Raw genomic sequence first — 27,676 nt, 5'->3', positions numbered from 1 at the left:
CAGTTTATTGTATTAAATGTACAATTTTATTTGTAGTACTAAAATGATTTTACTTTTATTTTCAAAATTATTTTGTTTTATATTTATGATATACGTGATATATAAATTATTTTTGATTATAAAATTTGTCATGTATAAAAAAATCTTTCTTCCATTAATAAACAAACCGCTTGATTTAAAACGTACTGGACAGTGGGCAGGTATGTATTTATAAAACAAAACAATATGTAACAATAATATTAGAATTATTTTGAAAATTCATGGTTATGCAAAATATTTTCTAGGAGTAATTATCATTTATTATAAAACAATTTTATTTATTTATGTATTTTGAGAATTATTTATTTTTCTAGATTTGATATTTGTATTATATAAGTAAAAAATTATGCGATGAGAATTTTAGTCATTGTGAACACGAATTAAGGGTGCGCAAAAATAATGCTACTGTTGTAAGTGTAACGAAAATCTGGATGAACTAAATCTTTTTGAAATAGGGTGTAGTTTTACTTAGCTGTATTTTAATGGCCATGTTATCTGTTTTTGTTGTTTTCTACGGTTCAATTTACGGCAGTCTCTTACTCATTCCTTCTCTCAATCTCTCTCAGTCATTCACTCACTCACTCTCTCTCTCTCTCTCTCTCTCTCTCTCTCTCTCTCTCTCTCTCTCTCTCTATATATATATATATATATATATATATATATATATATATATATATATATAAGCTGCCAAAGCTGTCACAATTATTTATTTCATAAATGTTGTTGGGTACATATACACTAAATTTTATTAAAAATACACTCAACTGGAGACAGACGAAAAAAGAATCAAGATAGGTCATTTGTACAGATACACTTTTCTGTTTAATTTGATGTCCTGAATCAGTCCTCCAAGTTTGACCAACACTTCCCGGGACTCTCTGTATAATTATATCCGGGGAAGGGAATAAAAATAATATGTGTATTTTGTGACCCGTTTTATCGATGGGGGTCGAAAATTAAGCCAAAGTTGAGATATAAATATAATCAAACTTTTTGTCAAATTTCAATTTTTTTAGCTCTCGAAATAAAGGGAAAACTGTTTAGAAATATGTTCAATTTCACTATTTCTAAATTCTGATTGTTTAAAACTATGTAATTTCTAATAACTTAAGTACTTTCATTATTCTAAAACTAAATTAATTAAGATCACTACACAAGGATCAAAAATTCAAAATAGTAAAGACTACTCTTCCCCCTTTTTTAATTTTGTCTAAAAATTAATAACCTTAATGCCCCATTTATAGGAATCTTTTGAGCTATTGTGGAAGACAATCAAATGATATTAATCATCATAATGTAGTCCAACAACTTACGTCGTTTACCTGACAAACATTTTTAAGAAATTTATGTTTTTTTTTTTACTTTTTTTTTTGGATTCGGGGGTCTTTAAATATCGACATTCATAAAAAAATTCAACATCACAATTTTAAACCGTCTATTTAATTTCCCTTTAGCTATTACGTAGAAAGACTAGAGCTGTAGCCGGGAAAATAGTATAGAAAAATCCTTCTGTAGCTAATTTAAGGCAATATTATAAGAAAAGATTCGTAAAACGTAGACGGGAACCGTTTTCTTTACGAGTTACGGCTGACAAAAATATTTAACCCTATCTCTCCTTCAAGAATAAAATGAGATCAAACTGAAATTCCTGAGATACAAATTAAGAGAAACATTTGATGAATTTATATGTTACTTTGTTTGAAACTATGAATAAAACTGAAGAACCATAGAACTGTATTCTTAGCAAATAAATTGACGAAAGCAGAAAAACAAACAAATTTTGTGAATGAAGATTGTTGCAAAGCCCAGAAAATTGGGAGCTGAAAAATATTATTTTAGATTTCTTGTAAATTAAATTTATTGCATCGCAAATAAACAAATAAAAATTTTGTTAGAAATTTTTTTAGAATTTAAATTTTTTGTTATGTTATTTCAAAAAAAGGAAAATCTATATTAACAAGTTTTTCTGATTAAATTTGTTATTCAGTTTTATTTAATTTAAAATTAATAATTAACAAGAACACATAAAATTAAAATTTTTTTTAATTCATGACCAAAAAAAGTTAAATAAAATATATATTATTCAGACCAGCTCAAATTATTTAATAATCCCCACATTAATGTGAGCTTGCTGGAGTTAGAAAGACTTACAAACATTCAAAAGCCGTTTTGAAGAAACATATCTACTGCAGCGCCCTCTAGCGGCTTATAATCGTAAAACTAATCTAAGAAGAACCTGCTCTGAGATGATACGTATGTAATACAAAAAAACGGCATCAAAATCGACTCAACTGTTTAGAGAAACACGACTACTGCAGCGACCCTTGTGATCTATAACCGTAAACTAATCTAACAAGCTGGTCTGAAGTGATACCTATGTAATGCCAAAAAAACCGGAATATACCGTCTCCGTTCCGTCATGAGTAAAAATTGTTTCAACAATTTTTCAGCATTTTGAGAAAAATTATTGTTCTATTTTTAAAACGCAACGGTTTTTGCCACATCTGGTTTTGAATTAAAGTCCTAATTCCCGAAATATTTTTATTTGTTTTATATTGGCATTATTTTATCAATTCTCTCAGAATTAAATTCATTATACATTTCAATACGCAATTTCATTTGTTTATTGGTAATTAAACAAAGTTAATTCGCGGAAAATTTAAAAACAATTTTTTCAAATAAAATATTTTGGGGTTACTATGTATTACTGGAGAGACAGCCCTAGGGATGTTTTATTACATTTTTCAGGAAACCATAAAATTTGTTTCCGTACTATGGGTTTCAAGAATTGTATTCCAATAAAACTAGTGTAAATAATGCTGCTATTATTATTAACTAGCAGACCCGGTAATGCTTCGCTATTGCTAGATTTGAGCATATACATATACATTGTTACCCCATATATGTCTAATTTAATATCGGCGGGCGATAACGGTAGCAACGATGTGAGAGGGGCGCGCAGTATACGGACGCTCGGATACAAGCATCACTCCCATCGCGCAGTTCTCCCATCATAGCGGGGCTGCAGCCCCACCACTCACAGGCGCCAATAAAAGAGCGTGAATTTGTAATTCGTCGTTGACCACCACCTGGAGAAGACCAAGAAGAAGAAGAAGAAGAAAATGGAAGAAGTTCCCTGGCCGGCTCAAAGTGGGACCTCCCGGCAGATGCCCACAAACCCGCCAGAGCAGCAGGTCTGAGCGGCCCGCCGAGGGAGTCGCTGGATGCGGACGCTGTCTTTCCGCTCCAGCTCCAGCTCCAGCTCGCCGGGCTTCAATCGCCGGCGGACTCAGCCGCAGGAGTCGGACCCAGCGTTGTTCATGTAGTGAAAATATTTGTAGCTTGTTACATACCTGAAGAGAACCAAGCAAGGTCTGTTTGTTCACCCTGACTACAAATATTTAATTATTTAGTCGGTTTGAATCTTTTGGGTAAAGAAAATTACCCAAAAATTTTAGTAAAAATTTCATTTTAACTCAACTGATAACTGTAACACAATGACAAGAAAATTTTTACATTGTCATTTATAAATTTATGTATTTATATATTAATCAAGTAATTCAAAGTATTACATGAAAAAAATGCCAGATTTTATCAGGTTCAAATTCAGAACACTTGAAGAGATTTTTTTCTGTCATGGAGATCATAATAAACAGTTCACATTAAACATCAATTATAATGAATCAACTTTACTACTAAAAAAAAATAATATGCTAATAGTCCCAAATGAATTTTAATGCAGTATAAAAACAATTTTAATATTACAATATTGGAAATGGATTTAACATATTTTAATGAGGAGGATGGGGTGAATCTTTTTAAAATAAAAGTATTATTGCCTGCAATTTTGTAATATCTTTTGTGCATTTTTTGGTATGGGTTGTGTTGAATGTAATTTTCTAATGAAAGTTACTTCTGTTCTCTAGGGTCTTGATAATATTGCTGGTACATCATGACTAAATGCTCCTAATAACAAATAAAAAATCCACAGTCTCTTGATTCTCTATAAAAAAATAATATTAGTTATATTAAATATTAATCAACCGTTTTTCTTATTTTTTTTTTTTTTAGCTGACAAAAATTGGAATGAATTTAATTCTTATTAGCAGAAGAAAGACAAAACTTGATGATCTTGCCATACAATTAAGTATGTGTTTGTTTATTAAAACTTTTAATTTGTATTTATCAGAAATATTACATGCATGCATTATAATACAACAGAACAAAATTTGTTGAAATATTACACTCCGTACTGTCCCACTTTTTTTTATTAAACAGAGTGGTGTCTCATGAAGAACTGAAAAACTTTCATGACATGTTCTTCAAGTGGTCAGGTAATCTACAAGGCCATTCAGTTAGTCCTCTTAGCCCATTTCAGTAATTCGTAAATCTTAAATTCAATTAACTCCCAACTTGTTGACAAAAATGAGGAAGAGTCTTGTCATGTTGAAAATTCATTTATTGTGTCATTAGTAGTTGAACATCTTAACATGGTATCAAATTATTTTCAAAAAAAAAATTTAAATACTCATTTTCTATAAGTTTATCTTCCAACATAAATGGTCCAATAATGTGCGCATTAATAATATCACAACAAACAATAGCATAATACCTCAGTTGGGAATTATTTTTTATCGTGTTGTGTGGCTTTTCAAAACTTCAATAAAGATTATTTTACCAATTAACTACATCACTTGAAAAATATTGTTTCGTTAGTAAATAAAATAGAACTTACTTTGACTTGAAGCTAGACTCAGAAACTTAAGCGCAGCCCAATGCCTCCAGGCAGTAAATTTTAAAACCCCTGCAAGCAGTTCAGGTAGAAATTTTTACCTGAACTGCTTAAAAGTAACTTACTGTACTACGTGACAAACTGGTAAGATCTGAAATTCGTCTAGTACTGTTCCTGGGTTACGTTGAATTTGCCAAATTACTTTCTACTATTCATAGACAACATTATTCTTGGCATTCAACAGAATACAAATGTGATCAGTTGCCCGAAAACACTAAGGTACTGAAGCAGAGATTTTCTGATGCACAATCTTTTTAGTAGGGAACCTTTCTTGATGTAACAATATGCACCTAGCACATCTTCATTATATTGCTTGTACACAAAAATTGTGTGCTTATTCAGTTAAAAACTGATAATTCATTGTTAGAAAAAGATATTCAAGCACTGTAATCTCCTTCTATTTTAAAAGAACACATAACTATTCTAATGCAATACACAAATTTAGATTATTTATCATTTGTTAATACTGTCATTCTAAAAAAAATTTCAATTTATTTTTTTAAAACTTTAATAAATAATAAAATTTTGTTTTTTAATATATTTGAAGTAACAAAATGAATTTTAAAAATTGCTATTAAAGGATTGTTCTTTTAATTTTACTTTTCATTTATTGTTTTTAATAATTAATTTTACTTTTAAATATTTTCCAATATTAAAGTGATTCTTGTTTAGCATTTTTCAGACATTTCAGTCTGTTTTATTTTTAATAAGTCAAATTTGTTAACCTTTCTTTATGTTGAGTTGATGTTATTCACATCTACTTTGATTTTCTCAGAACAGATTCACAATACATTGTGTTACAAATATTTTTTTGTTTACTGGCAATGAAGTTACTATGTCACACTTGAAAATTTGAGTTTTACAAGACCTGTTTTTTGTTTGTTTTACAATAATTTTTCTCAGTAATTACTACAGGCCCTGTTTAGGAACATGTTTTATACAAATTTTCAGGTCAAAAACCATTTGCTACCATCAAATTTACCCCTTATTTTAAGTTCCAAGAATTTCAGTACGGTTTCATTTTAGTCTTGGAACAGAAATGAAGGTGAAATACTTCGCTAGCTGTAACTCAAAAACAGTTATAATGGACATATATTTATATGCTTTTTCCACAATTTAATGCCTTAAATGAGATCTAGAAGTACCACCATACAATTTAGGGGTTTATCTTCCTTTATATAAAAGGGAAGGGTGAAAAAATATGCACAGTCGCTCATAACTCAGAAAAGAAAAAAATGAAGAATGCTGGCGTTTGGCTTCTTTATTTTATTGTTGGAACTGAAATCGAGTAACATTTTTCAAAACAAGAATTTTCCAGATCTATGTTTATCCCAATGTTTTCTTTATTTTCACTTATAGAACACGTTTTGAAATTCTTTCAGTTTTCTATGAGACAATGTGGATCTATAAGCTACTATCAATAATTAAAAATAAAATCAAGTACTAATTTTAGCAGATTATACAACATTGATAAATTCCATTGCTAAAATAGATGTATTAGAAATAAATACCTTGATAGAACTGCATGCAAGGGATTATTGCTTAAGTAAACTTTTGAAACTGTTTTTGGGATATAGCTGAAAACAATTAAGCATATTGACAATTTTTAAAGATTTACAATGTTGCTTTTTTTATTATTTATTTATGAAGGACTAATCAGTTACAAACAAACAATTTTAAAAATGTTTTGATGTTCACTATTTTTAACATAAAAGATATATAAAATAGGTTTATAGAAGTTTAGTGAAAAACAATACTTAAATCATGTCTAGTAGGACCAAAGTTCGTAAAGAAATTACCATACAACATTGAACCTGTGATGGTAGAAAAGATTTTATAAAAAGTCTGAAGCAGTATTTAACTGAAAAATATTTGATTCTATCATCGAAGAATTAATTACCCTCCACATGTTAAATAATTTATGCATTCATAGGTTTAAGATTAGGGGGTTAGCTTTATGTTTAACTTTAATTATTTATTTATGAACATACCATCTACCCTGAAGGCTAGATCATTATGTACGCTTTTGCTATCGATGTTCCATACTTTTTCAACAAATAATGAAAAAATTTTAGGTGAGTGTAGGATTAGACTAAAACATCCACCTAGCAGGATGGATTTAGGTTCAACCCTCTAGTTTGTCCATGCTATTAACTGAAAAACCTTTCTTGGTATTGACTAGACTGTTTTCTATGAACAAACTTAGGGATTTTTTTCCTGTATGGAGCGCACATAAATAGTTTAATAGCTAAAAGATAAATCCAGGCTTCACTTATAATTTCAAAATTATATTTGAATAATTAAAATAAAAAATCACATAATAATGAAACAGTTAGTAACACTGGCTAAGATATTATGAATTAATTTACAGCTAGTTTAAACACTTTTTAAAAGGAATTTGTTTTTATTTAGTTGTGTATTGTTTTTCGGGATACTCTAAAACATCAACACTTTCTATAGGGCTTTTTTCTACAAATATTGAGCTCTACCAAATCCGTACAACATTTTTTCATATTAAAAAAACATAATTTTTTCCACATTAGGTTATAAAAATAACAATAAATAATTATAGTAATAATAATAATTTTTTTGCAGTGAGGAGGATGGAGGTGGGAGACACACCATTTACGCATGGTGTGCCAGGCTCCCACTAATCGCACATTATCCAATCGCCATCAGTAGACCACTGACTAAAACCACCCCTTTCTAAATAAAGGACCCACACACCTTTCTACCAGGACTTGACCCAGAACCTTTAACACATTATTTCAGGACAAGTCCTCCTATCCTAACCTGAGAAGGCTAGTACTTGATTATCCAATCCAATTCACCCTTCTTGGTCCTGAGTATGCTGCCGACGAATCGGGCCACAACCTCTCAGCTGAAAAAATATATAACGTTTTCAAAAAAACATGTAATATTAGGAAAGTTAATTGCCTTAAAAACACTGGATGTATGCAAAAATACTTGTAACAGATAAAATAACTGATCCTGGCGACAATGCGTGTTATCTATTAGCAGAAATATGAATGCGCCAAATATTTGTAAGAAAGTGAAGGCTATTTGTGGGTGTACAAATTTTACCTCCATTTCATGCCTTCAATCTGATGACAATCTATAGTTTCACCAAACAGAAGTGGTGAATTATTCTATCAATTTGAAGGAATTAGTAAAATGGATTATTATGATGACTGTTTCAAGAATCGGAAAACAGAACTTGAGGGCAATTTAAATTTTGGATCAGAAGTGAAATATTTCATACAATGTAACGTTTAAAATAGTCAACTAGTGAAAGCTTGTTGGATAAAACAGGATAAGACAAAATACAAGTACTTGTACATTACTCCTGACCATCTAATTAAATACCACTGCAAAAATTATGTTACTTGATTTTATAATCAGATGTAGCCGTACGGAACATACCCGCAGCAAAATAAGAAAACATATTATATTTTTCCCACCCAAAAAAAATATGAAAATCCAACTGATCCCATGTTACCATACTATTTCCTTGATGTGTGTTACTGAGAAAAATCTTCAAATAAATGATAAATAATCAACTCGTTTATATTTTACAAAAAGAAGGTCTTTTATTTCTGCATCTAGCGTGATTTTGACAGTATAAGTTGCCTACTGATCAAATTATAAATTTGTAAAATATAATTTATAACATTTTCATCACAAAGAACCACTTTTTTGAAGTCTTATTTGATCTGTAGAAGGATTTTGAGATAACTTTGCATCATGGAGTAATGTTTCAACTGCATGAATGGGGCATTCGTGGCAATTTATCAATATTGGTCATCAATTATATGAACGACCATACTTTTCAAGTATGGGTTTATAATGAATATTCATTAGAAAAAAGATTAGAAGATACCACAAGGCTCGCGCCTTGAGCAGTACTTTGTTCCTGATTGCCATTAATAAATTGATATTAGGCATTCTAAGAGTAATCAGCAAAGCCTTTACGAGATAATCTGGCAATCATATATGCTAATAACAATATAAATATGGGAAAGTTTAAATTGCAACAGGAGATAAACTACTTCACTTATGATATATCGTTGAAAAGATCTCAGTGAGGGCTGATTACTGCAGTTAAGAAAAAGTACAAAATCTCCAAAAATTGGATTTTGGGCTTTTTTTGAAACTTTTGGTTAAGTCGATTGCAATCAGACGGAGAGGGAATACAACAGTCCTAAATCCAAAATTTCAACATTCTACGGCTAATTGTTTTTGAGTTATGTGAGATATATATGTACGTAGGTACATATGTACAGACATCATGCTGGGAAACTAGTCAAAATGGATTCAGGGATGGCCAAAATGGATGTTTCCGTTGAAATCTGAAAACCCAAATTTTTTGTAATCACAATACTTTACTTCATACAAGGAAGTAAAAAGAATTTAAGTAATTAAATTTCATAATAATAATTGAAAATAATAATTTTGTGAAATAATAACATTAGTTAGTTGTGGAAAATAAAAGAAAAAAGATATACAAGCCATAGATAAGAATTCACAAACATAAAAAGAAAAAATTAGTAAAGGCTACTAAATATTTCTAAAGAATTTGTCCAGTGCTACAGTATGTATACACAATATCAGTTTACAAATGTAGAATGATAATTTTACTTTCTACTGCAACTGATAATCGTGTCAAAAATTGATACGTTATAATAATTAATTGATACTCTTTAATAATAATTCTCAATAGTAATAATAGTAATAGTGGTAGTGGTAGTGATAGTAGTAGTAGTAGTAATAATAATTATATATATAAAATATAAGTATGTCCATTTTTTAAGGTGAAAGAAACAATATCAAAACTAAAATAATTGTGGCTGATTTTACAAGTATTGATAAAGTAATGCCATATATAAAACAGGAATTGGACGGATTGGATATTGTAGTATTCATTAATAATGTTGGTCTAAGTGCAAGTGTTGCACCATTTTTAAATTGTAATAAAATTGAAATAGAAGATATGGTAGAAGTAAATTTAAAACCAATGATTAAGATGTGTTCAGTTGTTATGCCAAACAAGATTAAAAAGAAATGTGGTGTAATAATAAACATGTCTTCATTATCTGCAGTGTTAGCAACTCCTGGTGTTTCATGTTATGGAGCAACAAAGGTAATTTTGATTATTATCTTTGCACTTGTTTTATATTTTAACTGCTAAGCTGTATTATACAATTAAATTTAATCTAATTTTAATGTTGATTAAATCACTTGGTTTTCTCTAATAATACTATTTTAATATTTAAATAAATGAATGATTTATAAATAAATAAATTGAATGATTCCAGTAATACAATAAGTGTGTAATTGTAGACTGAAAGATAAGTTACTGAAGTAAAGAGTGCAAATTTCTCAAATCTAATGAACGAGTTCAATAACTGAATAAACAGAATGTCCTTTATATGTATAACAAATTTTAACTCTTATAATCTAAGAACAAAATAAAAGTACATAACAAAATAAATAAAATTTAAAAAGATTTTCTTACAGAGACAAATCTAATAAACTAATAACTTTTATTAGATAGTGAAGGCATAATAATTTTGTTGGTATATTGGAAGTTCAATTAATGCAAACCAATATTATTTTGTAATTTATATGTCTTAGACTAAAGGGAGTTGACTATCGACCAATAATTCTGGGGTCTACATTAGTTTTCATGTTCTATGCAACAGCTAGTTTAAATTTCAACAGTATTACATGTATATATATATATATATATATATATATATATTTCATAATGTTGAGATAATTTATGTGTGTGCGCGTGTATATACAAGTAAAATTTCAAGGAAGTTGAATTTTTAATTTATGACAAAAAGATGGTTGGCAAATGTAGACTATATATTCCTGTAGAGCTGTTTCCCAATTTAAAAATAACCACTAGTAATAAACACAACGAAATCAAGGTAACAACAATAACACCAGTCACTGAAAATGGTTACTAAGATGACTGAAGATTTAAACTAATTAAAAATTTTATTATACAATTTGATTTGGATTGTCATTACAGAAACGTGTAATTTAAAAAAAATCTCTCCTGACCATCGTGGACAAAAATATAGCAATTGTAAGTGATGCTTTAAAGTAAATGCAAAAACTTTGAATTTTGATGTCAATAACATACTGGTATATCCCTAAATCATATTAAACAGTTTTTTAATTGATTATATAGAGTGGGCCATTTTGATGGGACACAATTAAAAAGCATTTGTGGAGCATGTTGAATACAACATTTATTACCAACTATATTCCACCAACTATTTATTACCAACTATAGGATGGGAGTGTTCCATATAGTTGAAAATGAGCTTCCTCAGACGTGATAAGGTACTGCAGAAAGTCATTACCTCTGCTGATAGCCAATCACAGAAAGCGATTCGTTGAACCTTATTTTGATCAAACAATTTATGCATCACCTGTACCTTGTATGGATACAGTTGTAAGTCGTTTTTAAGTATTCGCCCCACACTGGTAGGTGGTATAATCACTTGACGATACAACTGCCGAGTTGACTTTTTTGGACTTTGGTCAAAAGAATCAAAGCTTTTGGGAGGGTGCCACACGTTTCTTAAATGTTATTTGAAACACCGTTATGCTGTGATGATGATGGAGATTCCAGTACTGAAGAACGCCTCCACGACGTAAAAAATTTCAACGGCGGCCCACATCACGATTATTCCCTGCAACTATGAAAAAAACATGTATCAGTAACTCCCATCCTTACACTTCCTGTTAAGCTAATGAAAAACATGCATGACTGTTACTGGTCGCAGTATTCAAAATATAAATATGTCCATCTACATGGCCCACTCTGTAATATGATATATTTTCAGGTAAATGTTATAAAAATTTATCAGTCTGAGCATATATTTAGGATTTTAACGTAATCTAAGTACAAATTTAGAATTAAACCTCTTCTCATGAAACCGTGCAGAAAACTAAAACAACAGTATGATGATTCTAATTCAATTTCAATGATTAATGATTTTGACGATTTCTAATTTAAATCATGCTAAAAAAAACAGTCCTCTTTACTTGTAACATAAAAATGTAGTAAAAATAACTTCTAATACAAAAAATGAGAAAATTGCGATAAAATTATATATTTACCTTAAAAAAAAAACTAACGAAGTATGTTACCGATATATTAAAATTTCAAGTGAAAAAGAAAAAATATTTATTACCTCAATGTATTTATTCAGTAATCGATAAGCTCCTGTCTGTTGAACTATTGTCATATTTTCTGAAATTTATCTCAATATTTTCAATAATATTGTCACAAAAACTCTCCCGCTTCCCATGCATTTTTTCTTCTTTAATTGCTTGTTGAAAACAATTTTTCTAAGTATTTGTATCTGCTCTATTAACACCTATCAATAAACGTTTTATGTCACTTAACTTAATATGTTAATACTCCCAGTGTAGCCTTTGCTTTGCGCCCATTTCAGTTTTATTGGATTAAAAATTCAATGGTATGGAGGAGGACGCAATAGGACACAATATTTAGATTTTATCATTTCATCTACTTGAAAATAATTATATTTTTGTTTAAGTGATTTTAATATTTTTAGAAGTTTAATTTTTTAACATGTTTACGGTGTACGCGATTTTCTTCGCGATATAAGCGTTTGGAATTTTTTTCAGTTTTCAGGCAATGGTATGGCGCATTACCCATTACTAATTTGACGGATCATTCAGCAACAAGTTCCACAATTTTTTAAAACCAGTCCATAAAAATGTCACCATTCATTTTATTGTGATACTGTTGGGAAGATCTGGTTTAAAATACCCATAAACCCCGTTAACAAACCCATTTTAATTTCCCTAAGTGCGTTATTATTATTCGTTTACCTTTTTTTACCTTTTCTAGTCGGGGTTTTCATCCCAGTTGACATACTTTTATAAAAACATCTATTGCGCTCTTTATTTTTTATACTCTCATACTTTTTCCCGTACATGTTCTGCATTAATCCAAGTTTTATCTAGATAATAAATTATATTTCGTAAGAGAAATCACTTAATTTCTCTTAATATTCCTTACGCCATGAAATAATATCTTTGAGTTCAATGAATAAAGAATTATTTTTTCTGGACATAAAATGAAAATTCATTGATTTTAAAACATAATGTAATACTTCTAGAAAGAGTCGGCCGTTCAGAATCGGTATTCACGGCATTTAATATTCTGTTCAAGTTAGGAAGCTCGTTATTGAAATACAATGAATCAACCTTTTTTCTGAGAGAGGTTTTAATGAAATCGTTTAACTTTTCAATTGTTTTCACACTCTTTCGAGCCTTTTTAGGGCTAACATGTTTATCACCAATTTTGTATTTCTTTATTATACTAAAAATTGTTCTCTCGCTAAAGCTTGCTGCATTATTTGCTTTATGAGTAATGCCTCTGATTGCAGTTTCAGGTTTATCTTGTTTTAAGATTATATGTACGTTGCTAATTATTTTTTTTTACAAGCTACTTAAGGGGTTTCCTGGTTCATGTTTCACAACAGAATTACTCATTGACAAAACCTGATTGGCACAGAAACAGGATAAATTAAAAGTAATGAAAATAATACATAATAAAACTGTTATAAAAATTATCTATAAAATTGTATCGTCCTGTATAGAGTAACTCGATAACATAAACTTTTGTTTTCCTGTTTAGCCTCCGGTAACTACCGTTCAGATAATACTTCAGAGGATGATATGTATGAGTGTAAATGAAGTGTAGTCTTGTACATTCTCAGTTCGGCCATTTCTGAGATGTGTGGTTAATTGAAACCCAACCACCAAAGAACACCGATATCCACGATCTAGTATTCAAGTCCGCGTAAAAATAACTGGCTTTACTAGGACTTGAACGCTGGAACTCTCGACTTCCAAATCAGCTGATTTGCGATAAAATAAAATAAAATACTTTCACATAACTGAATAATGATGTGAAACATTACAAATAATGTTATCGTTATAAAAAAAAATCGGTACTTACGTATTAACGCCACCGCAGCAGAAGTTGACCTAATGCGCCAATAAAGAGCATAGTAATAAATAATAAATTATTATAAATAATAAATTATTATTATTTATTATAATTATTTATTATTTATTATAAATTCTTACATCATAGTGAAACATATTTAAAGATATAAACATGAAAATATAATCTAACCAAACTTAACCTACGCTCGCTTCGCTCGCTAACCTTGACTAATCAACAGTAATGTTTTAATTATTTAAATAATAAATAATTAATTAAATTATAATTGCAATAATTATTGAATTTATTAAATAAATACTCAAAAAATTACGGTGTTAATTAGTCAAGGTTAGCGAGCGAAGCGAGCGTAGGTTAAGTTTGGTTAAATTATATTTATAATTTTTTGGATTTGAATACTAGATCGTGGATACCGGTGTTCTTTGGTGGTTGGGTTTCAATTAACCACACATCTCAGGAATGGTCGAACTGAGAATGTACAAGACTAACACTTCATTTACACTCATACATATCATCCTCATTCATCCTCTGAAGAATTATCTAAACGGTAGGTACCGGTGGCTAAACAGGAAAAAGAAGGAAATTATATTTATAAATAAATAAATAACCATTTATTAAAATTAATGAAGAGACTGTTTTGAATCTATGTTAAACTCTATATCGGCCATTTTCCACCGAAATCCGATTGACTACTTTGTTTTTAAATAAAGCTGTAGCTGCGGTGGCGTTAATACGTAAGGACCAAAAAATCATTAAAAAAAAGTTACCATTAAAAATAATTTTTCATTGCTTGACATCGGCATGTCACGGCGCCAGACAGGTAGTAGCTTACAGTACATTATTATACGCATTAAACAATAAATTGCACTTGCACGTGAGAGTGACAGAATGACTCAGCCTAACTACCTAGTTATTACTCATATACGCTGAATTCATATTTATATATTGCTGCACGGTTTTATGAGATAAGGTTTAGGTAGTTTTTTAATGGTTCTATATGAATTGATTTTCAGATTTGTTGGAATTTTTTTCAATTTTGCTAAGTTTTATGAAATTTTGATACATTTTGCTATAATAATTTTTGTTTTTATCCTGAAATTTATCTTTTGTTGTATTCTTGGAATCGGCTAAATATTTTTTGTGCCATGGTAGTCTTCTTGAGAAAGGGACTGTGGTAGCCTGTACAGTAGGTTTATAAATGATAATAATTTACAATGTCACAATCTATGGTGTGGTGGAAGAACTGTGAATGATTATGTAAGTCAAGTTCTTGTGAGATCATAATCGACAATTTAGAGTTTAAATGCCAATCTCCATGGCAGAGTGGTAGAATCTCGTCCTTTCATCTGGGGGTCCTGGGTTTGAATCCCAGTCAGGCATGTTATTTTTCATACGCTAGGAATTTCCATTTCCATGTACAAGCCCAAAGCTTCTATGGTGAATTAATTCATCAAGAAAAAAAATGGAAAAAAAATGTTTGACCTCATTTTTGGTTTTTGTGAGGCCTAGAAAATGTGTGATTTCTGCTTATTTTATATTGGACCAAGACTGTTAATTTTTTTTGGATCTGCATGAGAAATTGTAAAAATGTAATTATTTTTGCTAAAATAATTGATTGGTGAAGGTGACATTATCCTACTGTAGGGAGAGATTAATTCAAGAAATTTGAAATTTTAATAAGTGTATTGAAAAGCTGCAAAAATGTGGTAGTGTTTTGTGAACCCACCAGGTTGGTCTAGTGGTGAACGCGTCTTCCCAAATCAGCTGATTTGGAAGTTGAGAAGTCCAGCGTTCAAGTCCTAGTAAAGTCAGTTATTTTTATATGGATTTGAATACTAGATCGTGGATACCGGTGTTCTTTGGTGGTTGGGTTTCAATTAACCACACAAGACCGTACAAGACTACACTTCTTCATTTACATTCATATATATCATCCTCATTCATCTTCTGAAGTATTATCTATAAGGTAATTACCAGAGGCTAAACAGGAAAAAGAAAGGTAGTGTTTAAGAAAAACAATTCAATGGATATGAAATAAAGCTAAGTTGAATGACTGAAGAACCAATTTCTTTTCAAAAGTGATTAACATTTTTGAATTTATAGATAGCTTACATGACTGGACACAATTTAAGATTAAATCTCAAAATGACTACTTCTAATGGCATCTAAGTGTGCTATTATTATTGTTACTAAAAGTAAATTATTAATAATTGATTATTTTCGGATTATAATTTTTAAATGTTCTAACAAAACCGTACTCTGGTTTTATTATGATATTTATGAAGATTCTGCTATTTTTGTTCTATTAAGTGTTACTAGATTACAATAGAAAATGACAATGCAATACTTTCAGAAAGACACATAAGTGTAAGTAACATCTGTCAAGCTTCAACTACTATAGAGGTTCAGCTCTGATTAATTAATTTTTTATAAACAACAAACATATTTTTCTAATCTGTTTAATATAATAATATTTTCTCTATACAGGCATTTAGGCATTTATATTAAAATTTAGTCAAGACTTAAATAAGGAATATAGAAAATATGGAATTACTGTCCGTTGTTTAACAAGCAGTTTTGTCTCAACAAAAATGACAATTTCTTCTCGTATACCTTGGTTTGTTCCATCTGCAGATGAATATGTTAAAAGTGCAATTAAAACAATAGGTATATCTGATGTCACAACTGGTTATTCTTCACATGATGTTTATGTAGGTATACATTTTAAATAATTATAAGAACATTTTATTAATTTTATCTGAACATATATATATATATATATATATATATATATATATATATATATATATATATATATATGAGATATATATATATGAGAGTACATTTTTAATTTTATAAACAACTAACAAAATTTAATAATAGACATTACAGAATTTAATATAATTTCGATTAATAAATGCAGCAAGAATAAGTCCTTGCCTCTGGTTGCCTGTACAGGACCTATCCTTTCCTATGGCAACCACGGCTTTTGTTCATGCTAGGAAACGTATGATCCATGATTGTTATAATATTTTAAATATTATAGCATAATTTTGTGTAAAATGAATAAATAAAAATAGTTTATTTACTTAAAAAAAACAAACTTAAAAAAAAAACAAAAATCAACTTACCATACAAATATTATCATAAAAACGTGTTAATAAAAAATATCACTTTTTATTTCTAGGAAATCTATAGCAGATTGCAAATAGAAAATGCAGAATCAATTCATGTTTGGCAAAGTGATTTTCTATACCGATATTTTGCCAAATTATACAATGTGCAATCAACAGCTGAAAGAGAGGTAAAAAATAAAGATGAATTAAAATCATAATAAAAACTTCTGTATAAATAGAAATATACAATTTATAGCTAAGATAATTGCTTACCTTGTATTTGATTATAATGTCTTTTTTTTTTTGTCTTCAGTCATTTGACTGGTTTGATGCAGCTCTCCAAGATTCCCTATCTAGTGCTAGTCGTTTCATTTCAGTATACCCTCTACATCCTACATCCCTAACAATTTGTTTTAGATATTCCAAACGTGGCCTGCCTACTCAATTTTTTTTCCTTCTGCCTGTCCTTCCAATATTAAAGCGACTATTCCAGGATGCCTTAGTATGTGGCCTATAAGTTTGTCTCTTCTTTTAACTATATTTTTCCAAATGCTTCTTTCTTCATCTATTTGCCGCAATACCTCTTCATTTGTCACTTTATCCACCCATCTGATTTTTAACACTCTCCTGTAGCACCACATTTCAAAAGCTTCTGATCTTTTCTTCTCAGATACTCCGATCGTCCAAGTTTCACTTCCATATAAAGTGACACTCCAAACATATACTTTCAAAAATCTTTTCCTGACATTTAAATTAATTTTTGATGTAAACAAGTTATATTTCTTACTGAAGGCTCGTTTCGCTTGTGCTATTCGGCATTTTATATCGCTCCTGCTTCGTCCATCTTTAGTAATTCTACTTCCAAAATAACAAAATTGTTCTACCTCCATAATCTTTTCTCCTCCTATTTTCACATTCAGTGATCCATCTTTGTTATTTCTACTACATTTCATTACTTTTGTTTTGTTCTTGTTTATTTTCATGCGATAGTTCTTGCGTAGGACTTCATCTATGCCGTTAATTGTTTCTATTAATAATGTCTATTTAATACATTTTTATATTTATTAATAATTTAAGATACTTTTTTTCTATATTAAGGTGGCAAGTAAATATAACACAACTCTAAATGGGACTCATAATCCTGGTTACATAACTGTTATTATGATTTGAATCTTGGTTTGTTACTACTCTCATAATATGTGATCAAACAATTTATTCTCTTTGTCCCTGAAGTAAAAGTTGTAAATAGAAATATTTTATTATTTTGACTGCCATCATGATTATCATCATTCAGTTTAAGGGCTCCAATCAGATTGTATATCTGTAGTAGAGGGTTACCATAGGATTTATTTTCTTTAATTTTTTAAATTATTACAAGTTTTTTCCTAAGAAAAAATTCATCGACATATAAGATAACGGTATATTTAGAAGCTAACAAAAAATAAATATTCATTGGTGATTTAGAACTGGGCAAATCCAGCATCGGAAATTTGGCCATTGTTTAATATTATGTTTAAAAATATACAGTTAGTTTCAATGACATGTAAAACTTGTGATACATACTGAATGATGTCTTCATGATTAATGTAGCATATATGTACAGTAATTAATATAAAATACATGTAGCATAATGTAGCATACATGTAGCATATCATGCTACACGATTAATACATAATGATGATGTCACTAATGACATCATCATTAATATATGCTTTCTTACTGTTTTCAATTATCTCTGATTTTCCTTCTGACATTTAATATTCTGTATATTTTAACTAAATTACATTGTGCTTTTTTATGCTGCACAACATAAAAATTTTTATCAGCTATTCATTGATAAGCGTTCTGTTTTAAAATATTTTTAGTTTTCAATTAATTTCATTACATCAAGAAAAATGTGTTTATCTTATTTTTATAATGTCTACATGTGGAAATACATGTTTTTATTGAACAAATAAAATTAAATCAACTAGTTTTCAATAGAAGTTTAATTTCTAGTTTTTAATTATATATTGTATGGGTAATCACATCTATCAAAGAGAATATAAAGAAATTATTTAAAATACAAGTTGAACAGATAAAATCCAAGTATGAATTCGTATTATTATTTTATTAATAGAACAATATTGTTATTGTTTGGGGTGTAACAAAATGAGGTGGGGTGGAGGGCCCCCACCTCTAAATTAAAATTCAACAATTCTGAAATTAAGAAGTGAAGAGGAAAACGGAAATGGAAGAACAATATCATTATTGTTGGAGTGGTACAAAGTGTGGTGGGGTGGTGGGGTGGAGGGCCCCCACCTCTAAATTAAAATACAACAATTCAGAAACAAAGAAGTGAAGAGTAAAACAGAAATGGAAGGACAATATCGTTGTTGTTGTGGTGGGTTGGAGGGCCCCCACCTCTAAATTAAAATACAACAATTCAGAAACAAAGAAGTGAAGAGTAAAACAGAAATGGAAGGACAATATCGTTGTTGTTGTGGTGGGTTGGAGGGCCCCACCTCTAAAATTAAACTAAAATATTTAATAAATAAAAGAGGCAGTTGCTTAAAAAAACTTAAAGAAGAAACTAAAACCTAGAAGAGCAAAAGTCAGAATAAAATTTACAATAGTTTACACTACTATAAGCTAAGGGTAAAGGTATTTTCATACAAACAAAAACTAACATAATTAAAAGAAGAGTAAAAGTGAAATGGTAGAACTAAAACGATAATGGAGGATTAAGCTTGATGGGTGGAGGATCCCCTCCATAAAATTATCATATTTTTTCTATTAGATATTTATTTTCAAGTTGTAAATAAATATTTAAACAGACAAAGAGCCTTTAGAGAAAGAAATGTAAGAAATAACCTTAAACTATTTCATAAATAAAAGTCAACAGTCTAAAAACACTTAAAGAAACTAAAACCAAAGGAAAAAAGTACAAAACAATGAACACTAATAATATAAGAAGAAATCTATGTATAAACTGCAATAAGTAAAAAAAAAAGAAAGAAAGAAAACCATAAATAAAACCATAATGATAGTGGACTATCATTATGGTGGCCCCTATGCCAAAAATTCAAAATCTTAATTAAATATTTTTTAAAGAAAGTAACTAATGAAATTAAAGACATTTATTCGAAATTGTAACATTATTTGCATTAAAAATATTTTACTTTTTAATAAAATTTTTAATATCTTCTTAAATTTTGTACTACATTTTTTAGTAAGTATTTTTTGAATTTAGTCAATTTACATTTATAAACCCAAAATATTTAAAAAAAGGAAAAATCTTTATTGAAGATAAAGATAAAGTCAGTTAATCTTTTTAACTTCCTAAAAATCACCTCGTATATGTTGAACTAAACGTTTAAACATGAGGGTTTAATTTTTTAAGATTTTTAGTTTGTTCACATATCATTAAGCTTGGAAAGACTGAAAATTTTTTGAACTAATTTCACTAAATTTTCATCCATTTTTCTTCTATATCTTTTTTTTTAAATGTGTAAGTAACGTTTCAGTTATTTTATATCACAAGTGTTTGGAGATTCCCTGAGATTCATTTTAAGAAATACATTTAATGAATAATACACCATAGTTATACACAAAATTTTTACACACAAACAAAACTAGTCTAAAAAGGTTTAATCAGTTAATTAGCTAAACTTAAGAAAACACTTTTTTACTGCTCAAAAGAAAAGTTTTAAAACCTAGAGAAACAAGCACCAGACTTCTAAATTGTAAATACATTTAAAGAATCAAAAGACAATGAAATACAATCAATAAACTAAATAATAAATTTGAGCCTTAAGAATCTGTTATTCTTAATAAATACTGGAACATTTCTTAGTGAGGAAGCTTTGATTCATTTAAATAATATATTAATTTCTAAAAATATTGTCATCAAAGATTTTTTTAGGATTTTTTGTAAGTGTATCAGGGATCAAAGGTAGATATGAAATGGATTTCGTGTTGGTCATTCATCTTGGTCTTAGTCTATAGTGAGTCCTACATTCTTGTAGAGATTAAAATTATTTAGATTAATTAATAACTATTTAGATTATATAATAACTATAGTATTATATATATATATATATAAATTATTATAATAATTATATTTTACATACCAGGTCTTAAATTAAGTAATGAGACTGGTTCAGAAAAACTTTTTATTTACCATCCAATTATACATGGACTCTTATCACCTTCAAAATAGTTTCCTTGGGAAGCCACGTAATGCTTCAAATGGTTTTTCCCTCTTCATAGCAGTGTTGGAACTTAGAAACCAAAATTTCCTTCAGATGGTCGGTTACAACTTTTATAATATTTTCTACTGTTCCAAAATTGTGTCCTTTTAGATGTTTTTTTAAAGTCGGGAACAGGAAAAATCACAAGTTTTCTAATCAGGTTTCAATTAGTTTCACTCATTTTTGTAACGGCCAACAAAAACTCGTTTCACAAACAGTTTGTTTACCTCTAACATGACAATAATAGACTAAAATTATTAATACCTAATATAAATCAGTTGTTCATATAACCATATGTTTACTAGTAACTTTACAGTGTTGCCACTCTGGCTGCCAAAAAAAAAAATAGTTGTATTTTATTTACAGACCTTGTATCTATATATTTATAATAAATGTAATCGGTACTTATATATTAGCCCGCTTACCATAACCACAATGATCCCGTAACTTTGAAAATACTTCAAAGTTACCGGATCACTAATATATTTTACATATTAAAAATATATATATTTTATTGCTTATAGATATAAATTAACCAAATTTAGCATACGCTTGCTTCGTTCGCTAACTTTGACTAATTAACAGTAGTGTTTTGATTGTTTAAATAATAAATAACTGCAATAATTACTGAATTTATTATTTAAATACTCAAAACTTTACTGTCTTAATTAATCAAAGTTAGCAAGCGTAGGTTAAATTTGGTTAAATTATGCTTATAAAATAAATATAAATGGTTAGATTAAAATAGATATTAGAGATTAAATTATTCCTAAGATCCTCGAATTGTTTGAATCCAAGGTATATAGGACATGTTCACAGAACAGAAAGTTATTGTATTTTTACTATTTTACATGCACTTTTATTTAGCCGCAAGCCTTATAATGGACACTTTTTGTTGGATGGATTTTAATATCCAACTACGAGTAAGTTTTCTATGTACTTAATTTACCTCAACTATCCTAAACAACTAATCCCGTTTTTTTATGAGGGAACTAACAAACCTCCTGTCTTCTAGATGGTTTGTTATTCAACGTTATTAGAGTAATAAAGTAGTAAATAACCTTTAGATAAGGTCATCCACCATGTCCACTTTATTCTTTACAATTAGGATTTAATTTAATTTCCAATTCATGTAAAATATCACCTACAGTACAAACTAAAGACCGTTTTATAATTTTTAGCTATTTCTATAATACGAGTACATTTCTTTAATATAGTACATTTCTAGCGTAATAGAAAATAGTAGGTCATTTATGTGTTTCAACAATAAGTGATGATTACATCGTTATTAAACAATTTTGAGACATACAATTAGTTATTTAGGATTTACTATTCTTAGCCATTTTTCCTGCTGACAGAAATTTAATTTTTTCAAATCATTTTTGTTTGATAGTAGTGCCTTCAAATAAAATAATTAAGCCTTCATTGTGTTAAGATTTTCTCTACCTTCTACCATTTCAGCATAAAATTTATCTTTCTTTTCTTACTAGGTTGTGAAGTTGCTTACAGTTTTTTTAAAAGTATTTATTTTGTAAAATCATCCCTTGGTTTTTCATCAAGAATCTCACTGTCTTATTGGCTAGTAATTAATCTATTTCATCTGGTATAAAATTATCACATTCAGAGGCATCTTGCCTCAAAACTCTCCTAGTACATTTATTTTTTAGATTTCAATTTTTAATATTAGAAATAAATTAAAATCAAACATATTTAAAATAAGAATAATAAAGTAAAATAATTTAAATAAGATAGTAATGTTAACTTATGAAAACATTATGCACAAACATTTAAATGTTTACATTAACCTGCATAGATACTGTGTAAGTTGGATGTATTTATCTATAAACAGTTCAATGTACTTTCAAATTAAATACGTCTGAATGTCAGCTAAATTATGAAAAAATACCTGGAAGCACAAAGCTATAGCATGGACTCTTAATAAATTAACAAAAATATGTAACATTAACATTTATAACATTTAACATTTATTGTATGTGTATTTTTTTAAAGAAAATTCTAAATTAATAACAGATTTTGATAATAGAAATGTAGTGTCTTAACTTTTTTGACATCAATATATTTTTGTTAAAAACAGTTTTATTTATATTAGAGAAATTTTTGTTTTTTGTGCGGAAGAAATGATAACTGCGAGACTCTTATGGTACGGTTTACAATTTCATTGTCATTTTTTTTTTATTTTATTTAAAATCTAAACCTAAACGGCCATACCGATTTTTAAACACATATTGTTTTATTTATCCATTTTTTAATAAAACTAGTATAATCTCTTGTAAATAATAAGTTTATGTACGCTACCTAGTATTGTCAAGTACTACTATCTAGCGGCTAGTTTCGTAAAGTTAACATTAAAAAAGTGAATAAAATATCATATTCGAGTCCTGCGGTTAATCAAATGAAAAAAAAAGTTGCCTAACAGAATTCGAGGTATTTTTTGAAAGTTTCCTTTATTAAAAATCTAATTGAACTGAAATAAATTGAAACTGAAAATTGAATTGAAATGTTTTCACGCTTATTTTTTTTCTTCCTTTCACTCTTAGGTTTTATGTTTGTAACTATAAACGTAGTTCATTGACTTCGTCGCCTCTTACCGACGAAGTTCTAACGAACTCCGTGATAAGCTCGATGTAAATTGTTTGACGAGAAATATAAATCAACCATTAATTACCAGGAATGGTAAAATAAATGAACTGCAGAAAGGGCAAAACGTACAACTGGCAATTGTTTCTTAAGTATTTTAGAAAGGATTTCTTAAAAATATATAATTTTTTAAATTTTATTGTAATGAAATAGACCAAACAATAATAAAGTTGATTTTATTAGGAAAACCTAAAAGATAAAATTTCGTTTAAATTAATGCCAAATAATGTAAACAGTCTGCTTAATGAACAGAGATGTGAGGAGATTTTATGATATATTTAAAAGAAAGAAGTTTGTAACCGTAATAAAAAGTAAGGTAGGCCAAAGATCGTCTTTAAGCCAAATTAATTATTCAGGATTACTAATTTAATTAAATATAAAGGATGAAGGTTGGAAATTAAAAAATAAAAATGTAACTATTTTGCATGCTTGAATCGTATTTCTGAGATTAAATGTTATCATAGTGTATAAAAGAACACAGAATTGTCTCTTAACAATAAAATTTTTATGACAAAACGAAACAAAGAAATTACTACATTAATTAATTAAAATTTTCTAAAAAAAAGAAAACAAAGACTACATTAATAAATATATAAGAGTATACGATGACGTTTTTAAGTAATTAAAAGTTTATTTTTTAAGGGAAGAACAATAAGATTTGATCTCTTATTGTCAGAAAAGGATGATAGCAGGTCGTAGATGCCTCAAGACAGAGGTGATGTTATATAATTTATTTGATTAAAGTGTTGTTACAGAAGAATACGATCGATTGAAGAACACCACACCAGAATTAATCAACTTAATGGAATTAAGGCTTAACTTCAACACCATATAAGATAACAATCCCTTTGCGTATATAAAACTGGAATTGCTTGACCTACCTGCCCGATTCGATACTTTCCTCTCATCAACTTTACACTTTGACTTAACGAGAACAAAACTTTAACTAAGAAAAATATCGGTGAGAACATAAAATTTAATCAATCGGTTCTTTTCTTTTTTATTTAACGGAAAATGCTACTCTAGAAACAACATTTCTAAATACAACACGAAAAAATAAATAAAATAATATGTAGAAACAAACTAAAAGGAGTAATAAATTATCTATATGTAGGTATATTTATACCTATATATACCTAAATATATTTTATATCAACGTTGTTTGAATACAACGTGGGTAGCTTATTTTAAAACCTATTTTTAAATATTAAATGTACCAAATTATAAAAAAAACACATTTAAATTAAATTAAAAAATTGTTATAATAAAACATTTTAAATTGCTAGTAGCTTTAACACTATATTGTAAAAACGTTGTCGTGTTCGAATTTCAGAACTTCCTTATACTTTCATTATGGTTTTATTTAAAATATAGATGTTTTCTAATGTAAGGGATTTAATTATTATTATTAATGACATGGGATTTAATATTATTATTATTAATATTATATATTTTTTTTTTTTTGAGGTTTTTAGGGGCATCGACTACTTTGGTCATTAGCCCCATCCCACTTCAAAAATTTACGTTCTTCTAACTTCTAATCCAGAATATTACTTTCTAGGCTTTCCTTTCGGCCATCCTTTCTTGCACCGTTTCTCCATTCTTCTGACGGCCTCAATCTCTGATAACAGCGTATCTGAGGCCTCAGACATGGCATCGTCTTCCTCTCTTTCGAATGCCAGTGACGTTCTGCGGCTGACGTCAGTTGATGAAAGTTTCGTCGGTGCTGTTAGCATCTTTGCTAGGGAATCTAAACTAACAAGCGATGCACTTTCTGCGGCGGATGAGCTGGACTCTATTTCTACTGCAGTACTGGGTCCAGCTGAAATAGATGCTCTCACCGAAGCTGATCTTTGCGCTTTTGGAGGCTCTATTGGTACAGGTTTTATATTCTCTACGTCTGGTGGTTTCTCAATAATAACTTGCACCTCCATTTCCGTAGATTCAGATTTTCTTGTCACAATTTCTTTAAGCTTGTGACTAGACGACGGAGTGATCCGTTTTTCTTTGCTAGATAAGTCAAGATTTTTTATTCTTACTTCAGTTGGTGGCTTAGTAATCGCAGGTTTAGCTGGTGATTTAAACTGTGCTGGTGCGTCTCTCATGTCAACGGCGTCAGACGGAGAGTGAGCCTTCTCATGTTTAGTTTGTTCCATCCGATGAGTCGACTCAATCTTTGAATCAATGATTCAATCATCGTCGCAAGACTTGGAGCCATCGTGTTAAGCAACTGCCCCACATTAATTTTAGATGTGGAAGGGGCAGCCGCTGCTTCTGCGTAAGAAGTCGATGGTCGTGGTGTACGCTGATTAACAATTTTCTTCGCTTCAGGATAACTGACCTTCTAAAGCGTTTTAACTTCCTGAATCGCTGTTTCTAATTTATATGTAGGGCAGTTTCTTGAACGACAATTGTGATGCCCTTTACAGTTAACGCAGGTTGGAGGGTCTTTACATGGGTCACCCTCATGTGTTTTCTCTCCACATATACATATTTCCTGCGCTTCACATCTAGCTGCGGTGTGTCCGAATCGTTGGCACTTAAAACATCTCATCGGCTGCGGAATAAATGCTCGTATATCAAGACGATGGATGCCAGCTCGTACCTTTTCAGGAAGATTCGGCCTATTAAATGTTAAAACATGCGAGGCCGAAGGAACAACTTCACCATTTCTTTCGCATGGTTAGTCTGCGACACTGAGTCCCACTGAGTCCCTGACTCGACATTTCTTGTACAATTTCTTCTTCTGTTAATTAAGAAGATCGCGACAAACAACAACTCCTCTGGATGAGTTCAGTGTGCTATGCGGTTGGACAGAAACCACAAATTCACCGATCTTCTTCAACGCCTGGACTTTCTGGCTTTGCACGTCGTTGATAGTTTCGACGTGCAATCCATTAAAAGTCTTTCGGATTTCTTTAACGGGACCACCAGCACAATTTGTAATTTCTCTTGCGATTAAGAATGGACTAACTTTTTGGAAGTTTCCATTCTCCTTTGTAATAATTAAAAGTCTTGGCTTAGGTACACTATAGCCAAATAACCTTTTATGTAAGTCTTTACTGATTCCATCAGCATCTTTCTTGATTTTGTTACACTCTTTGCTCTTTTTCCTCTTCGCTTGTGGCGAATCGGAGGATTCTAAACGAGGGTGTTTACGTGCACCCTCTGCCACGTTTGATTGTTCAATATTCATGAACGGTTGATCCCTTCTGTAGCAAGGCTAGCCGCCGGGGTACACCCCCACTCCAGGACTACTAACCTTGGAGGTCTGATCCGGTACTCCGGTGGAACCGGCATATGTCCTGGCAGAGAGCGGATGCGCAGTCTCTGCACTGACTCCAGGCTCCTACTCACCGAAGCTTTCAGAGCTCCCATGCACCGACATACATGGGCACCATGTATATCCGTGGTGCCCGTATAGGTGGCGCAATGTAGCTTGCGATGGCAAGCATGTAGCTTGCCATCGCAGGGGGCATGTGAACAAAGGAAGGGTCTCCGTTACACCTGCAATAACATTGACCCTGGCCGCCACATCGCCAGCTCTAAGAGTGGTATGAGTCCATTTCCAAAATCGTTTATTATTCCATTTCCTGCAGGTAGCCAAAAAATCCAGTCCGTTTAGTGACCTGAAGTTGGAAACAGGTCAAACTTAAAAAAGCATAACCGAGGAATTTACTCGGAACCCCGTTAGCCAGCTATATGTAATGTACGAAGTACAGCTGTTGCCGCCCTGGACGTGGAACATAGATGTTGTGTTCCGGACGTGGGGATTATCTACCTCAGGCCATTATTATTATTATTATTATTATTATTA

The 27,676-nt window shown here is 30.0% G+C and overlaps 1 protein-coding gene across 2 annotated transcripts; it reads left to right on the top strand.

Annotated features, from left to right (window-relative positions):
* On the top strand, positions 1 to 27,641 carry LOC142326606 (very-long-chain 3-oxoacyl-CoA reductase-like). Of its 2 annotated transcripts, XM_075369195.1 has the most exons (6): positions 1 to 200; positions 4,111 to 4,186; positions 9,643 to 9,971; positions 16,341 to 16,564; positions 17,041 to 17,157; positions 25,421 to 27,641. In XM_075369195.1, exons 2-4 carry the CDS (start codon positions 4,126 to 4,128, stop codon positions 16,359 to 16,361), a joined length of 411 nt encoding a protein of 136 aa, XP_075225310.1. In that variant the 5' UTR covers positions 1 to 200; positions 4,111 to 4,125; the 3' UTR covers positions 16,362 to 16,564; positions 17,041 to 17,157; positions 25,421 to 27,641. The 2 variants fall into 2 exon arrangements, with proteins under 2 accessions (XP_075225310.1, XP_075225309.1); XM_075369194.1 differs by lacking the exons at positions 16,341 to 16,564; positions 17,041 to 17,157; positions 25,421 to 27,641 and having other exon boundaries at positions 9,643 to 10,055.
* Positions 27,642 to 27,676: the final 35 nt, after the last annotated feature.

Source organism: Lycorma delicatula, chromosome 6 (assembly GCF_047948215.1).
Source record: "Lycorma delicatula isolate Av1 chromosome 6, ASM4794821v1, whole genome shotgun sequence".
Taxonomy (NCBI): Eukaryota; Metazoa; Arthropoda; class Insecta; order Hemiptera; family Fulgoridae; genus Lycorma; species Lycorma delicatula.
The sequence above is the reverse complement of the archived record's forward strand: the minus strand, read 5'-3'. Positions and strand labels throughout refer to the sequence as shown.